Source organism: Daucus carota, chromosome 9 (genome assembly GCF_001625215.2).
Source record: "Daucus carota subsp. sativus chromosome 9, DH1 v3.0, whole genome shotgun sequence".
Classification (NCBI taxonomy): Eukaryota; Viridiplantae; Streptophyta; class Magnoliopsida; order Apiales; family Apiaceae; genus Daucus; species Daucus carota.
The window spans coordinates 20,733,879-20,751,750 of record NC_030389.2 but is presented as its reverse complement, the minus strand read 5'-3'; the positions used below and the strand labels follow the sequence as shown (position 1 = coordinate 20,751,750).

The following is a 17,872-nucleotide window of genomic DNA, read 5'->3' as shown; positions in this document are numbered from 1 at the left end:
GTATGTTGATGTCATTCCTTTTATTTTCATGCCTTTTTTATGTATTTTGTTCCTACAAGTGGGAATGATAAACTAAAATTATCAGTTAAATATATAATTGCATTTGCACGTGCACCTATTTTATAAATTGGTCATGCACCCTTAAACATAAAACTTGAACGGAACTGAACCACTGCGTAGCCATTACTTTTGTCAATCAACAACAAAATGAAATCTACAATTCGAGATCTATGTATTTTTATTCTCTTTCTTGCTTCTTTAACTTTTGCAAGCTTCCCCTTCCTTCCACAATCTTTGATTTGTTTCTTTCTGTCACGATTCCCCTCTTTGGTGAAATTTTCACTGGACCATCACTTCCTTTTCATTCCCAGCATCGGCATATTCAGTCTCACTATCATAATCATATATCTGCCATTTCATAAGAATACAATGAAAAACCAATTCTAAATCGATGACAATCAACATCAAACATATCTTAAGGGCGCTCTTTTTGCATAACAAAATACTCTGCAATAGATAACATATATATAAACCACCATCTCTGCATAAGAATAGATAAAGATAAACAAAATCACGACAGAGAAAATAAGCAAATAAACTAAATAAAAAATTTATTAGTTGGTCAGTAAATACTCACCTGGGTGTTTTACGAGGATAGCAACGTGCCGTGATCGATCTAATGTAGTTAGTTCTTCCCTGAACCGTATAACACTTGGCAGAGAAATCAACATCGGTCCTTGAGTAAAAACCAACCTCGTCCAAATAATACGGGAGCAGCGTAGACAATGGAAAGCAGCTCCATGAATAGACAAAGTACTATAAACATGGAGTTCTCGTTCACAAAAGTTTAAAATAGCAAGAAGCCAATGCTTCTGCTCAGGCAACCAAATTGGAATTAAAACAATATCAACAGACATCCGAAGAGTACTAAATGGCAGGAAAGAACCATTTATTTCATCTAAGACATCTTGCTTCACACTCGAGTTGGAAACAATGTCATCAGAATCAGAATTATCATCAATAGAAACAATCTTCCTCTCAAACTTCGTATTAGTGGTAGTAAATCTCATCTTACAATTTGCATTGTACTTTGATATCTTCCTCAGGTAGTAGAAAATTACATTAACATGCTAAACATTCAAAATACAATAACCATTAAATCAACTTAAATCAATCTTATACTAGAATAACTAAATCACTAAAACAATATGATAGAGGAGTGAAACTTACTGAGTCTGAGAGATTGCTACTACCATACTCAATTGTATGAAACCATGTCTTCTCGGATATTAACTTTGATCCCAATTTCAGTGGAGGACTGATCAAATTATCTTCTCTTGAGTAAATTTTTTTCCTCGCACAAAAGTATACAATAAGTAAAAGCCAACTCAAAAACCAATTTTGCAAATACATGCAACCATATTTGCAACTACAAATGTAACTTAAATGTAGAAAAATGAGTGTCCTTGCGGGACCAATAATAATACCACAAAAACAGCCACAGAAGCAAGTAAAAAAACAACTACATGCAACCATATTTGCAACTACATATGTAACTTAAAAAACTGTTAAAATTACATCAAGTTACATAATAAGTTGCAGAAAAATGAGTGCTCCTGCGGGGTCAATAATAATATCACAAAATAACCACATAAGCAACTAAAAAAGCAACTACATGCAACCATATTTGCAACTACAAATATAATTTAAAAACTGTTATAATTACACCAAGTTACATGATAATATGCACAAAAATGAGTGCCCCTGCGGGGCCAATAATAATATCACAATAACAACCACAAAAGCAACTTACTTATTTTTTTGGCAAAAGTGCAATATCTAGCTAACTGTAGTACTCTGTACACATCTCCATTTCTGGTAACTTTCCAATATTATCATCCAACGGACAAATACCAACAACTTTCTTTACATCAGTTGCATTCGCAGTTTCAACTGAACTAGACCCAAAATGTTGGAGAAATAGCGATTGCAAATAGCATGGACGCTTGATTGCTCTTCGAGGAAATGGATAATTGTATTTCTCAAATCAAGCTTACTCGAAAAGTTACGCAACACACTAACTTTTGAAGCAACCTACATGAAATTCAAATTAAATCAGCACATCAAAATGCAAACATAATGAGTAAAAATTAAATATAAAATAGTATATTACCAGTCCGGCATCCCTCATATAATCAGAACTTGTTTTTAGGAAAGCAGTTTCCACATCATCCATTGTCTCATTTGCCAACTCAAGCTTGCTAATATCACGTGCAACCTCAAGAACTATATGCTCAGCGTTTTCAGCATCCACTTCTGCAACACCACTTACAACGTTAGAAGTCATATTTGATGTTGTCCCAACTACACTCTTAACTGACTCAACAACATCAACTCCAGATGCAACTCTTTCTTCAACTTCAACTTCCCTGTTAACATCAACAGCAACCTCCTCTACAACATCCCCTGCATCCCCATGTCCACCTATATCTTCTAAAACAACTTTTATGACATGTGAATTGTCCTCAAGACCATCTCCACTCTCATTTCTTCCATTAACAGGGGACAATATTGTTTCATTTTCAGAAGTTTTCTTATTATCAAAATCTTTCATCGCAACTTCTAATTCTTCAATTGTATGAGGAGATAAATCATCAAAACCAACAGTTCTATCTCCCTTATCATGAGCATTGGATTCTTTATTAGGATCCTCTTCAACAGAACAAGTTTTGGATCCATCAATAATTATCGGAAGATCATCACTAATTCAAACCTAGTTTAGAACATAAATTAAGATCAACATTTTATTAATTAAAATGCTACAAAACAAAACAATAATATAATTACTGACCTCATTAATAAGATTTTCCTGAGGCATTACACACTCAGGTATGAAACAATCATTATTTACTTTATGAGGTACATCATCATTTTCAATATCCTCATTCGCAACCTACAAACGAAATTATCAGCAATTTCTTACTTAAATGAGTACAAAACAAAACAACAATATAATTACTAACCTCATTAACAACATTTTCCCGAGGAACTACACACTCAGGCGTGAAATAATCATCATTCACTTGATGAGGTACATCATCAGTTTCAGTGTCCTCATTCGCAACATACAAACAAAATGAAAATTGAATCGCAAAAAATGAAATAAATCACAATGTACAAATAGAAACATAATTTATACCTTTTTAAGAGCCAAGTCACGTAGCTTTAACAGCTCCACGTCAAAATATGAACGCTGTTCTTTCACAATACTTTTCATTTCATCTATTTCCGAAATGATTTTTTTCTGACTTAACTCTAATTTTTTCATTTGTTATTCAAACTTCTTCATCAAATCATCTGAAGATTTAGCCACTCGATTAGTAGACCTTGGAACTAGATCAACAAAATCATCGTCACTAGTTTCCAAACAGGCTATCCTAGTGACTTTATTCACATCATTAGTACGAGCAACAATAACATCGAGTCGGTATTTCTCGATTTCTTTAGAAGTTGCAACTAGTTCTCTTAATTCCAACTAAAAAGCAACCAAAAAGTAAATCAGAAGGACACAAATATATATACGTGAATAGTCAAATTTCAAAAGATCATATGTACCTTTTCCGAGCTCAGTGACAGAGTTGTATAAAACTCTTCAAATCTCCCAAGATAGTCATTTATCCAATTTAGGGAACATGGAATGTTACCCCCACTTCTCTGACAATACTTTTCATTTAAGTACGGACAACACTCGTTGAACCTAACTCGAAAGGCATATGGGAAACCATTGAGACGATAATAATTGTCTTTCGAGTTCGTCTTCACATTGTTTTTCAAAGATTCTAGCGTGAGTTTAAAAACTTCTTTCCTCATGGGAAATCATCAAATTTATCACTATTAACCAAATCAAGATCACCTTTAGGAATTTGAGTGTCCATAATACATGACAACGAAAAATGGTGCAGGAAGTTGAACTTACCCATCTTTAACAGCATCAGTATCATTCTTCCATTATTTGTTGAAAAAAATATTGATTTCAAATCGAAGAAACTAACCAAGTAACCAAAATCATCCCTCGAAGAAGAAGAAGTCGCCGACGCAGATTGGAGTAAGAAAGATTAAAAACCCCTCCAGTGAAGTATCGTATTTTTGCAACTTTTTGAACATGTATTTATGATTACCGTATTTTTGCAAGAAAAGGGGACGTATAGTATAAATGCAATTAAGATGTTAAAAGGGGATAGTTTTGTCAAATTCTCTATATTATATTAAAATATATTTTTTCTCTATAATACTATGTTAGAATAAGTATTATGATATATCACCAAATATATTCTAAAATCAAATCCTCCATAAAAATAATTAAAATTTATAATTTATTATAAATTTAAGTAAATATAAAATCAAATGATTTTTTCTAATTTAAAAATACTCTAAAATCGAATCCTACTTAAAAACACATAAAAAATTTAATTTATTACTCTCTCATTGTTCACTCAATTATTTATGTTGAGAACAGATTACTCGACACACATTTTAATACTTCTAGTGAATATAATTTCACGAATTATTTTCATTTTTTTAAAAATAAAATTTAATATTTAAATTTATTTTATAAATCTATACACGTCAGTATATAGAAGTACCCAAGCAACCATTCAACAAGCAGAAAAACACAAAGCTTTTCCTCTGCCAGGACACACCGACGCTAATATTTACAGTTTACAGCGAAAACCTTAATACCCATTTGACAACCATACAAATACATTCTACTACGCGCGTGTGTGTAATAATCTGTACATACATGATACAACTCATGTATGCATAGTTACCGGGAGATGTATATGAATAAAGTAGTATATAAGTCACACACCACTTGTCCATAACACAGCATTCACAAGCAGATCTAGATCCAGCTTCAATCACAGCTTCATCAAGCTCTTCAGCTCATTACATCCTCGAAAACCCAAGTAAATCTTTCATTCTCTTGATTGTTTCTTTGCATTATTCAGTTAGTTTATGTGTTTGTCTGTATATATGTTTGTGGGGTTATGTTGGTTTGGTTTGTTATGGTTTTTGTGTGGTTGGAGTTTGATTTTGGTTGTGAAGTTGGATTTATTTGTTGTTTGGTGTGTGATGATTAATGGGTTCTGAGTGTAACTAGATAAAGTGAATGCTTTAGCTGAAATTGTGCAGAATTGTTGATGATTTGAGGGTTTGTCGATGGGGTATGTTTGGGATCTGGGATTGGACAGAATTGAGATTGTGCATTTTTGAAATATGTTTCGGTTTTCGTGTGGCGAGCAAGGCAATGCCAGTACAATCTTTTTGAATTTACGGGTTTTCTTTTGTTGAATTTGATAAATTATGATCAGTAGCTGATCATAGTCATTTATATACAGATTAGTGGTTGGTAAGTTTGTTGTGATATACAGATTACTAAATCTTTTATGACTTCCTCATCTTATCATTGATTGTGCCAAAAATAACTTAATGCCTAAAAGGGCATGTCAGATTCGGTGATTGAGTTTTCACGCATCCCATGATCTACTCATGCTGCAAAGCTGCATCACTTAATATTTGCAATGACATTTAATATTAGATTCTGGATTAACTAATGCTTCTTGTTGCAGGGTTATAAAAATTATATAACAATGTCAAGGAGGCCAACGAGCACCTCTCGACGTTTTGAAGATGGTGGAAGTATGCCTTTCGTGGGCTCCTTAAACCCCAAGTCACGACCATCACCTGTAGTATCTATCGTGCTAGTAGTTTTGGTAATTCTCATTTTATATCTAAGCTTATTAGATATATTCATTCCTCTGTAATCTTCAAATATTTAGGTGTGTTGTAAGGATAGTCAGCCGGCATTAAATCTATTCCCAGCAAACGACTTTTGGTGGAAGTATGCGAATTACTAATATAATTGCTGTTGAAACTGTTTAATTATTCTCAATGTGATTTTCAGGGCGCCTTCTTGATAATTGGCTATCTATACAGTGGTTCAGGTGTGTGTTGGTTATGTTTTGACATGTAATTACTCCATAATATCCTATACTAAAAGAAGTCACCCTGTAATATGTCTTTATCTCTGAAACAGATTGGAACGAATAGTTATGCTTCAATATCAGTTGCAACCTTCTACTTGATTTAAGTGCACAACTTATGGATTTTTATCGTTTCTGTTTTGCAATTTTCTCTTTCTTGTGTCAGGTGGCAGTGCTGGGAAAGAGGCACTAATGAAACTGGAAGGTAACTTACTGTGATGAAATATACATGTTACCATTTTTTTGCTTCAATTTAAATTTGGTCGATGTATTCCTTGATTTACAAGGGTATATACACTGAAGGCTTTAAATATAGCTTGGCAACGGAAGATTTTAATCGGCCAAGTTCATCTTAAAAAATGAATATTTTAAGTTTTATTAAAGTGATTTCCACACTTATATATCGTGATCTATATTTGGACGAAAATTTATTTAATGCCTTTTCAACCTGGAAAGAATTATCTTTGATTTGTTCAGTTTACCAAAAGCATTTGAAGCCCTGCATATATCGGTATATACAGATCAATAGGCACCCATGCACCCTCGTACCTACCCACACTGAAAAATAGTATCATGTATCACATTATATTTACCTGCAAATGGCTTTCCCAAGTCATTACTTTTTCCTTTTTAAAAAACCTGAAAAACAAGTAATTCTCTGTGTATATGCAGCTGGGGCTTCATGCTCATCAGAAGTTCTGAAATCAATTCCTCTTCTGAAGAAAGTATATGGGGACAGTATGCATAAAATACTACATGTAGGACCTGAAACATGTTCAGTTGTATCTAAATTATTAAAAGAAGATGATACTGAAGCATGGGGAGTTGAGCCGTATGATTTAGATGATGCTGATGCGAAATGCAGGAGTCTTGTACATAAAGGCATTGTGCGTGTTGCCGATATCAAGTATTCTCTTCCTTACAGCAGAAACTCATTCTCTCTTGTTATAGTGTCTGATGCCTTAGACTACTTGTCCCCTAAATACCTAAACAAAACTCTTCCTGAACTGGCAAGGGTAGCTGCTGATGGGATTGTTGTTTTCTCTGGTAATTCCTCAAGGCCTTTGTTCTTACATATACAAGTCAGTTGGCTATAGTAATATATAATATTCTACTACACCACAAAGCACCTGTGTAGAGCATATTATATCTTAGTCTATTATTTCCATTTAACTAAGCCCTTTTTCAGGATATATGGATTATACAATGGCTGAAATTATTATATATATATATAAAGTTCTAAAATTAAGAACTTAGGGTGTGGAGCCCTCTGAAACTTTTGTATATTTGGCAGGTTATCCGGGACAACGTAGAGCAAAAGTAGCAGAATTGTCAAAGTTTGGTCGCCCTGTAAGTTCATATTATACTCCTTTTGTACCAAGTGATATATACTCCTACTGTCTTTGTGAAGTTTTATGCAAATACAACGAACCTGACGTACTTTATGAAGTAACAGTGTCACGGTACATATGCCTAGAGTAATTGTCAAAACAAAAAAAAAAGTATGTTTGCTCAGTTACTAGTGACATACAGTAAAGGAATGAATCCCAAATAGCTAAAGATCATATGATTTAGTGATCTGCTATTGTATATGAGAAAAATTTGGAAATTTGAACACGGGCTTTGGAAGTATAAAATGAAAGGTAAGTAAATACACTGGCAAGTGGCACCCTTGCATCTCAAAAAAAGTCCCCTTCTGAAATTGTTACTTCCCAAATATGTTCTCCTTGAGAACTACATAATTTAAATGAATGTTTATGGTACTAAAAGAAGTCAATTAGTTGGGACTGTTTGTGTAATATTACTTTCAAAAAATAAGCCCTTATTTTTTTTTCTAAAAATGTGTTTTTTTAACAATTTTTTTTGAATATACAAGTTAAATAGGTGTTTTGTATTTGTTATTTAGTAAAAACATGAGGGCTTATTTCAGGAAGAAGTAGAGTTGTATGTAAACTTTTTCCAGAAATAAGCCCTTATTTCTGAAAAATAATGTTAGCCAAACGGCCATGTCGTGTTGATCTATATTGCCCTGTTTAAATTTAAGTTCATATATATATTTCTTCATAAGCTTTAATGGAATTGTGAATTCACTGGATGTACTAAGACAACAACAGCTAAAAGAAAACATTCAAATCTGTTCTTCATGTGTAGGCCAAACTACGAAGCTCATCTTGGTGGATAAGATATTTTGTTCAGATTAGCTTGGCAGAGAATGAATCCATCACCAAAAAGTTTGAGCAAGCTGCAACCAAAAGTTCATACGCCCCCGACTGCCAGATTTTCCACCTAAAACCACACAAGAAGTAGATGCTGAGAAACACAGATCTTTCTGAGTAAAGAACACTGTCAACAAGTTCCGCCCCCCTCGGCAAGATAATTTGTGTTTATGTTCTTTAATCTTATCACTGGACACTATAAATTAAAGATTTTGTTGGCAGTCATGGCTGTCTTCCTACACAAAAAGTGTAGCTTGTTTTAGTTGCAAAGATAGAACTATTGAAGATCAATATATATATTAATATCATTATCATTTGTCTTTATAATTGTAAAGAGAAAAAGTTTGTATAACCCTTTTATTGATACTTGTGTTATGTTACCTTTCCATCATATATACTGGTAAAAGATATTAGGTACTGTTTGGCATTGTGGTATTGTTTGGCATTGTTGTTGTAGACAGCCACAACTGTTTGGTAAATTTAAAGTAACTTTTTCAAACAACAATTTTAGTTGAAAGTTATTAAAGATTTCACTATCAAATTTCACCAAAAAGATTATTTTCTCTGTCCCATTTTATGTGAGCTTGTTTGATTTTCACGGAGATTAAGAAAAAGGTAATAAAAAAAGAGTAAATTTAGTTGTTTCACGGAGATTAAGAAAAAAGTAATAAAAAAATTTAAATTTTGTTGAAAAGTGGGTTAAGTGGTGAGATCTATCAAAATTTAATAATAGATTTGAGATCGGAGAAAAGTAGTTTATGTAATATTGTTTATTTTCATCATCGTTTTTCGTCGGGGTTTTTCGAGTCTCTTGAACTTCTAAGCTAGGTTTTACGTGATTTTGTCATATAAAAATTGCATAACCGATAATATAATTCTTAGAATTTTGAGAGGAACAACATACTTTGATTTCATCGAAATCCGAAATTCTTGAATTTAGGGTTTTCCGGAGCGTGTTTAATTTATTATTTTCGTAATAAACGTTGTTATTTGTCCTTAATTTTTCGTGAAACAAAATTTTTGATCATTTTTAATTTTATTAAAAATGGCTGCAAATTTTGAAATTTCAAAGACAAATTACACAATTGTTGAAAATAATAATTTAATCACGCAAGCGAATTTTAGAAGGTGGTTTCGTTATATGTCTGAATTTTCATATGCTAGTTTTGCTATGACAGAGTTTGTGGTACTAAACAACAATCTCCTTCGAGATTTTGTGTCTTCTGTTAATGTTGTGAATGTAGGACCGGTGTTAGGGATCAGCTGCAATATTCAGGGACGTACAATTCATATCACTGAGAACACACTGAATACTGCTATTCACCAACCTACAGACAACTTTGAAGATGTACTTGACAAGCCTGAAAGGATAAGTTTCTTCATGGGCATCCACTGTATCAGGGAAGCTACCGGGGCATTGCCATCAAAGATCTATGTCAGACATTTGCCCAGGGAATAAAATTTCTTCTTTAATTCCATTTCCTATGTGTTTGCTCCCAAGACCGGAGGCTTTCATAGGATCACTCAACTCAATCAGGAGACAAAAATTTTTATTGCTGAGAACAGACGGATCAACATTGGTCACTTGATTATGGGAGCATTTCAAGATTCACAAAGAACTGCAAGACATGTGCTCTTGTATCCCCGATTCTTCCAGATCATGTTGAATCATGTTCTCATTGATGCTGAAAGGGCTGCTTATGCACAAAGTCCAACCATTCCTTCATACTTCAGGATTCTATGAGTCATCTCTATGCTTCAGCACCATGCCAACTATCCAAACAATGAAGTAGTGGTGGTCCTTCCCGAGGCACTTGAAATATTCTTTCAGAACATGAATGTGCCTCAACCACCAGTAGTTCCTGAGGTTGCTGAAGATATATGCTGAAGAAGTTGTTGAACCAGAGCCTGAGCCTGAGCCTGTAATTCAAGAGAAAAACCCTGAAGCTCTAGATGCTGAAGTGCAAGCAGAAGAAGTTGTTGTGGAAGAGGCTGAAGAGAATTCTGCTGTTGATCAAATACCTTCTGAACCTGAAGCTGAAGCTGAAGGAGAGGATTCTCTACAAGACAACACTACTGACTCCGAGGATGAATTAGTGGCCCCTGTCCAACCAAGTGAAGTTGAAGCTGACCGGGGTGTGGAGTACGATGATCTATTCACAAACACATACCTTCCAGAACTCACTTCAGGTATGAAAAATCCTCACCTTGTTCATCTTTCCTTTGGCACAAATGATGATTGGATTCAGAATCTCCTTGAGCTAAATCCACTCACTCCACTACCAGCACATGCCAGTGGATTTGAAATCCCACAAATCCATAACCCAGGCATCACAATCCAAACACTCAAAGAAAAAACATCTCAACCCTCTGGCCACAAAAGAACTATTTCTGAGAGAGAGGGTGATAGTGCCTTTACTGCACCACATAAGGAGAATGTATCTGATTCCGCAGCTCTGCCTCCTAGTAAAGCAAGGAGAATAGAACCCGAGGCATCTGCATATCTGTCTACTTCATCACTACAACAACCAAATATCATTCCAACGCACAGAGAGGCTGCACACACTAGTGAAGAATTGATGGTTGCAAAAACTTTGTCATCCATGTCAGGGATAGACACTGCTGTTTTAGATCCTTCACGGGGTCAAGTGCCTTAACAGGCGTCTGGGGGAAACTTGGGTGATCTGCCACTTTCTACACCCTTGTCTACCCTCAATGGGAGGAACATTCCAAGATCCCTTACGCGACTCTTCACCTCTCGAAGGTGAACGACAATCTTTTTCTGAGCCCTGCATATCAAGAAGTGTGGCAGTTACATGGGACTTGTCACAAAGTCTATCGCCGTCAAAGGCAGTTGTGGGAAACCAGGGCGCTTCACCAACTCAAGGATCACATCCTTCGAGCCCTTTGTCTACCCACCCTGAAATTCCAGTTTAGGATCTAATCAAGGACTCACTACCCTCGGGTAGTCGGAAACTTATTCTTTCTGATTCAGATTCATCTGATAAGGATAATTAGGACGAGAGCTTAACAACCCTCATATTGCACCTTTTGCGACCTTTCTAGAAGGGGCAAAGAAGATTTCTTCTGCAGGTACCTCTCAAACTCTGGATGCTAGAACTTTACGAGCGTGAGTGAAACATAAACAGAACTTGCTAAATAAAACCTCACTGCCCAGCTGAGTGATCAATCTTTGAGTGAATTGCGAGAAACACCTACAGAACGCTGTAGTGAGAAGCCTACACTTGCTCAACCTACATTTGACACAACTATACCAACTGTATCTGTGACGGAATTTGAAACTATGAAATTTAAAGTTCAACACTTGGAAGCTGAGAATCTTGTTCTACGGGAGGATTTAGTTGAAATCAGGACTACTTTCTTCTCAAATTTCTTGAGAGGATTACTCAACTGAGGGGGAGAGAGGAGTAGAAAAAGCACGAGGAATAAGGGTGATTACTAGAGTAACCGAGGAGCTATTTGAATCTGCACTTGGAGCACAAATAAGTCATCCACATGAGGAGTATGTTCCAGAATTTGTAGAAGCTGATAGGGTGCTGAAAAAGGAAGGGGTAGATGATGATCTAGAAGAAGGAGAAATTCCACCTATTGATGAAGTCTGTGTTGATGAGCTCGCATATCACAATGATATTATCCTTGTTGAAGGAAGGTGACATGAATTAAGTTAGGGTGGCTGTCAATATACGTCGAAGATTGTTTCTCCAGCTCTAGCATTTGCTTGCCCCTGTTGGATAAGCTAGTTCCAGATGACAAACTCCGACCCTCCTTTGGTTGAACAAGCATACTTGCTAGCTGATAGTGAACTTATTTTGCCCCAAAAGGAGGAAATTGTAGAGGACCTAAGTTAGTTTTAGTTTATGTCCTAGTACTTATATTGGTGTGTTTGCTGGTTGGTATAGGCTTGTACCTTTGTTTTTGGTATTTGGATTGTGTTTGTTGCTGAATATTGTTTGGTAACTTTGAAATGGGAAGTGCTATTTTTAAATGTTATATTGTCTTCTTTTTTTTCTATAAAATGTTGGCAAAGAGTCTTGTAAAGTGTAGCTATTATTGTAAATGGTTCATATAATAGGTGTTATCATAGATCTTATGGTTACACCATATGTGATGTTGCAAATACCACAGTGCTGTTACCATAGGTCTATAGTTACAGTTCTTTTAGTGTTACCAAAACAAAACAAAGTGTAGGCATAGAGGTATATAGTTACACTTTTTCAGGTGTAACCGAAAATTGAAAAAGTGTTACCCTAGACCCCTATGGTAGCACCGATTTTAGTTACGATCCTGTTTCTTGAAAAAGTGTTACCATAGCCCTTTTTTTCACTTTCAGCAACACTTTCTGGGCTTTATTCACACTTTTTTGACTGTTACAATAGGCCACTTATGGTGTAGTGATTGTTAATCCCCAGGACAGTGCTGAGTTCAGAAGGGAACATGAAGAGAAAAGAAGAGCAAGGGAGAAGCTAGAAAATCAGAGACAGATTCAAGGGAGAGTAGGGAAGAAAACATGCACAAAGTTGGAGCAGAATGGAATATAGCCATGGCTGTGTTTGACTATCCTGAAGTTGAATAGTTCAACAATGACGAAGAGGTAAAGAATATCTTTGATGTTTTCTGGAACAATCACGAGAATTTTCATGACTATCATGAGGTGTTGAATGATACCATCTTGTTATTTTACACCAACTATGAGAAAGATTGTAGAAGGGGGGGTTGAATACAATCTTTTACAAATTTAAAAGATTCAAGAACAATACACTAAGAACACAATAAACAGAAAAACACCAAGTATTAAAAATACGGGTGGATTGAATGATCCACCCGTGAGATTTTATATAGAAGAATCTGTGGATTGTTTACAATTCGCACAGCTGCTGGTTCATCACTCAAAACAAGTTCTATCTCTCAGATTTTTCTCTCTAGTAATTTGAACAAGTTCAACTGATGCTACTAACTTGGTTATATACTCCAAGTTTTACAAAGCTTTTAGCTAGATTACAAAATGCACTCTAATCTAAAAACAATGCTGCACAACTTTGTCTTATGCATGCTTTCTGAGATGTCTTCATCTTTGACCATCACCTTGATTTGATCCAGATTGCACTGCATGAGATAAGTATGTTTCTGCTTCTTCTTTATTTTCCTAATTAGGCTTCCATGTCTATTTTAGTGTAATTCGATCCATGTGATTTGTCAGACTTAAGCTCTAGTCACTTTCAACTGCTCTTTGCTTCATCAGTTGAAAGTTCTGGTTGCTTTCAACTGCTCTTGACTTTATCAGTTGAATGCCTGGCTCATCAGTTGAATGAATTACAAACTCCATCAGTTGAATGCTGTTCCAGTCTCATCAGTTGAATTCCTCAGCATCATCCGTTGAACACTTTGTCTTCAGTTGAATGCTTGATTTTCATCAGTTGAAAACATCATCCAGTCTTCATCAGTTGAACAGTTACATCTCATCAGTTGAATATCCTTCACTTAGATAAAATTACATGGCATTGGATATTTACAATTAGCCATCCTATTCTACCCATCCGTTGATAATTCCCAAAGACAAGAAATGTAACAATTACAACTGAAATTTGATAAAGATTCTAAGTAAGACATGTTACAAAATGTTTATGTTATCATCAAAAATTATTGATTCCTAACAATCTCCCCCAATTTATGACTGGAGAAGATGCAGACATAAATTCTACACTTGATGATAACAAAACATTAATAAAATAAAATGCAGAATTTAAATACAAGAGTTAGAAAAGATTACAGATGATTATGCTCCTCTAGACTGAGCAGTTACTTGTTCCTAGAAGATCTTCTTCTTCTGGACTTAAGTTTTTCTTCAAGAATATTAATCTGCTTCTGAAAGATCCTGTAGAACCATTCTTCATCACTATCTTGTCTGTTGAGCTTGGATTGGAGAGTCTTCAGAGTATTCAAGCTAGCAACCTTGAGTTGATCTTTAGGTCTGAAAAATCTCCTAACACCTTGATTGTCCCTAAATTCCATGACTGGAGTAGGTTCATGATGAATTTTCTTTACAGTGTAGGGAATTTTCAGCCTTCTTTGTAGACTAGCATCTGAGTTCCATTCCTTCCTGATCTCAAGGATTCTCTTTAGTACCATTTGCTTTGCAGGTGGTGTAAATCCTCCAGTCCTCTTCATAGATCCATATATTTTTGTTAGAGAACTGAATCCCTCAGAATTCAGAACTCTGTGAAGAGGCCAGATGACATCACCCTTGTTTTTGTAAGAGAATACCAATCTTTCAGGTAATTTTGAAGTTGCTTCTATTCCTCTTACTTCTTGAAGATCATCCAGCTCCAGCTCCAACTCAGAAATTTCTTCAATGTTAGCAATAATGAGATAGTCATCAGGGTTTTCAGGTTCTTTTGGAGGTTTAGGAGGGTTAGCCATCCTCTTAGCCACAGACTTGACTTTCTTCTTTGGCTTGGAACATTCTTGAACAAGAAAAGCTGGAATTGGGATATCTTCCAAGTCAATTGGCTCCTCCTTTGGCATTATTGGCTCATCATGGAAGTTGACATCTGGATGTACCACTGTGGTGTCCTTGATTGGAGAAGAAGGCTTTGAGATAGGCTTTTCTGGCACTTCTTCTCTTCTCTTGGCTGCCTCAGGCATCTTAGTTTTAGATTTGACTCTCTTTTTCTTTGGAGAAGATTCAAGAGGCAATCTTTCCTCATTTAAAAGCTCAGCTGCCAACTCCTCTTCCAGCTCAATAGCATACCTTTCATCAACCTCTATTTGGTTCAAAGAGAGTTGGGATTCAAACTCCTCTTTTTCACATTCTCTGGCCACCTCTTCAGCTTTTGCAAATGAGTAGTGAGGATGGCCAGTTCCAATAAACAGCTTCTGGCCTTCTCTATAGATGATGGCAAAATGAGCCTTTAAGGCCACATCTGCACAGTCTTTATAACTTTTGATTTCTTGGCCCAAAAGCTTGTATTCATTTTTGTCAGGCCTGGCTAGTGGAAAGTAGATTGAGCTTGAGTCTTTCCCAGGCTTGGAGTAACCACAATTGTTTGGAAACAGAATGGGCTTGAATTCATTCACAATTGATGGCTCACCCTTTTCTGTCTTGGAAGGGATAACAATCTCAGGTGTAATCACCCTGAGAATTGTGGTTGTGGTTGGAAAAGAGATTTGAGCTGTGGTGGCTGTAGAAGATGTGGAAGATTTCTTGCCCAGTTGAGCCACTCTCTTTGCAATGGAGTCCAATTCTTTCATCCTTTCAATCTTTTGCTTTTCCCTTTCAGTGTGGAAAGGAGGAGGAATTTGGCTGATCAATTCTGCAGGAGTTGGTAATTCTTTCTCCCCCTTTTTGTTAGCAGCAAGTGTAGGGGATGGACTGGGAAGTGAAACACCAGAGGCAAGAAGAAGATGTTGAAAAAGTCCAGTCTGAATTCTTTGATGCTGCAACATCTCATCCATTCTAGAGTTTAAGATATAGACATTTCCTTCCAGAGCTTCCACTTGCTTTTCCAATTGTAGGTGTTTTTGCTCAGATTCAGAAAGAGCTGATTTGACCTGAGCTGGAAGCTTTTCATCAATTTGCTTGGTCAGATCAGTCTTAACAGAGGCAATGAGAGAATTGAGATGCTCTATCTCATGCTGAAAGTGGAGAGATTGATATTTGTGAAGCTTGAGATTGTCCAGAGCTTGACTGGCAATGGTGGCAGAGATGGCTGGAGAGGAGGATGAGCTTCCAGGTTGTGATTGAAGAATGGTGGAGGCTTGCCTTTCCAGCTCCATGCTAACAACAATTGCATTGGCAGACTGCATGGAGAGCCATGAAGGTAGAGAAGTTGTAGGTTGTTCAACAAGGGATTCCTCAAGAGCATCATTGAGGTCTTCATCACTATCATCATAATGAAAATCATCTCCAGCATTGGCAGGCAGAGCTGTAAATGCCTCCTTTGCTCTAAGCATAGAAGATGTAATGTGAATCAGATTGAGGTGCCTCTCAGCTGCTTGATTATCCAATCTGGCAAAATCTTGAATGGAAGACATCCCATGAGTAAAAGTCTCAGGGTCTAGTGAAACACCATCCAATATGGATCTGTATTCAGCTTGAAACTCTTGTTCACTAAACCCTTCATTGACACCTGCATTTCTCTCAATTTCTCTCTTTTCTTGCATCAAGGGCTCCCCTTGGCTCACCACACCACTCACCTCTCCCTCACTTACCCTTACTAAAGGGTCACTCTTATCCTCTCCTTTTTCCTGGCTAGAAGAAAATGCCAGACTCTCCACACCCTCTCCTTTTGCCAGCTCACTAGGCTGCCTCTCCACTCCATAGCTCACTCCACTCAATCCTAGAAGTGTTTGTGCTACCATGTGATCAACTGCTGTAGAAAAAGGTAAATTAATTGAAGTAGCAGCAGTTGTCAACTGATGAGGGACATCAGTTGAAACATGAGTAGAGGATGCATTCAACTGATGAGAGCTGTTAAGCAGATCAGTTGAAGGACAAACACTGTTCAACTGATGAGGGAGATCAGTTGAAGAAAATGAAGAAATAGGTTTAGAAGCTGTGATAGTTGAGTCTGTGGTGATTGATTTTAAAGGAAAATCCACAGAACACACTGTCACAGAAGAAGGAAATGGAAGAGAAAGATCCAACAAATCATCAAAATGATGATGATCAATCTCAGATGGGGGCTTCTCCATGAAATCCAAAGATGGAGAATTTACAAGTGTGGTGTGAATTAATTCCACATCCACAGAAGAGGTTGGGGATTGTGTTTGAGGAGTAGAAATGGTAAGATCACAAATATGGGTGATTTGTTGAGATGAAGAAGGGGGCTGTGACTCCACATTTATTGGAGTCACATCAATCTGACTTTGAGAAGTTAAAGGCATAAAATCCAGAATGGATGCCTGTGTGTGTGCAGAGTGCTTCAGTTTGTCACTTCTTAGCTTCTTTCTCCCATAGGCTTTTATTGGTGAAGAAGTGGTGTCCCTCCCCCTTTTTAACTGTGTCCCTGGTTGAGGACTATTTTCAATAGCAACATCCTTTTGGGAGGATGCTGCTAGGGATGAGTTTAATTCCATATTAACATCTACAGTCTTTTGGGAGACTGCAGAGTGGCCAGGCTGATCAACACACATCTCTCCATCCTTATTCTTAAGGTTTCTTTTATGTTCACCCTTTCCCTCCCCCTCACATCCTCCAATCACACTCCCCTCAGGTTTGTGTTTCTTGGATTTTACAACAGATGTGTTTTGGGAGGCATCTGAGGTTGGTTTAGAAGACTTGTTTTTAGAAGGTTTTGCCACTTGTGTGGACTGTTGATGGGCCTCTTCAACAGCCCTGATGGCAGAAAGCAAAGAAGGTGAGGGTTGAGAAAGAGTAGTAGGAAAGCCATGTACCTCTTTTTGCTTTCCAGCCTCCATTATTGGCAGGTACACCACCTCCAAGGAGGGGTACAGATTCATCCTAAAGAGGTCTTTAAAGACTCTCTTTTCCTGCACAAAACTGGGAAGCTTGGCTTCCTTGTTAGTAATAACTAGCTTTTTGTTGAGATGATTAGCTAGCATCATAAGAAATCTGACATAATAAATATTCCT

At 36.5% G+C, this 17,872-nt stretch overlaps 2 protein-coding genes across 2 annotated transcripts; one reads left to right on the top strand and one right to left on the bottom strand.

Moving 5' to 3' along the window:
• Window positions 1–65: 65 nt before the first annotated feature.
• LOC108202198 (uncharacterized) lies at window positions 66–4,115 on the bottom strand. Its single transcript, XM_017370587.2, has 6 exons — window positions 3,024–4,115; window positions 2,852–2,953; window positions 2,174–2,773; window positions 1,231–2,094; window positions 638–1,130; window positions 66–408 (listed from the first exon to the last, which is right to left on the bottom strand). The coding sequence occupies exons 3-4, from the start codon at window positions 2,612–2,614 to the stop codon at window positions 1,927–1,929; spliced, it is 609 nt and encodes a 202-aa protein (XP_017226076.1). The 5' UTR covers window positions 2,615–2,773; window positions 2,852–2,953; window positions 3,024–4,115; the 3' UTR covers window positions 66–408; window positions 638–1,130; window positions 1,231–1,926.
• A 578-nt stretch (window positions 4,116–4,693) lies between these two features.
• On the top strand, window positions 4,694–8,587 carry LOC108203082 (probable pectin methylesterase CGR3). The gene is made up of 7 exons (XM_017371808.2): window positions 4,694–4,967; window positions 5,631–5,774; window positions 5,966–6,005; window positions 6,211–6,249; window positions 6,717–7,091; window positions 7,339–7,394; window positions 8,196–8,587. The coding sequence occupies exons 2-7, from the start codon at window positions 5,652–5,654 to the stop codon at window positions 8,349–8,351; spliced, it is 789 nt and encodes a 262-aa protein (XP_017227297.1). The 5' UTR covers window positions 4,694–4,967; window positions 5,631–5,651; the 3' UTR covers window positions 8,352–8,587.
• The last annotated feature ends 9,285 nt before the right edge of the window (window positions 8,588–17,872 follow it).

Bases quoted from the DNA above. Each gene is read 5' to 3' on its own strand.
- LOC108203082 (XM_017371808.2), top strand. From the start codon at position 5,652: ATGTCAAGGAGGCCAACGAGCACCTCTCGACGTTTTGAAGATGGTGGA. The intron at 7,092-7,338 runs GTAATTCCTCAA...TATATTTGGCAG, and splicing joins TGGGATTGTTGTTTTCTCTG to GTTATCCGGGACAACGTAGA. The intron at 7,395-8,195 runs GTAAGTTCATAT...CTTCATGTGTAG, and splicing joins TGTCAAAGTTTGGTCGCCCT to GCCAAACTACGAAGCTCATC.
- LOC108202198 (XM_017370587.2), bottom strand. From the start codon at position 2,614: ATGAAAGATTTTGATAATAAGAAAACTTCTGAAAATGAAACAATATTG. The intron at 2,095-2,173 runs GTAATATACTAT...AATTTCATGTAG, and splicing joins ATATGAGGGATGCCGGACTG to GTTGCTTCAAAAGTTAGTGT.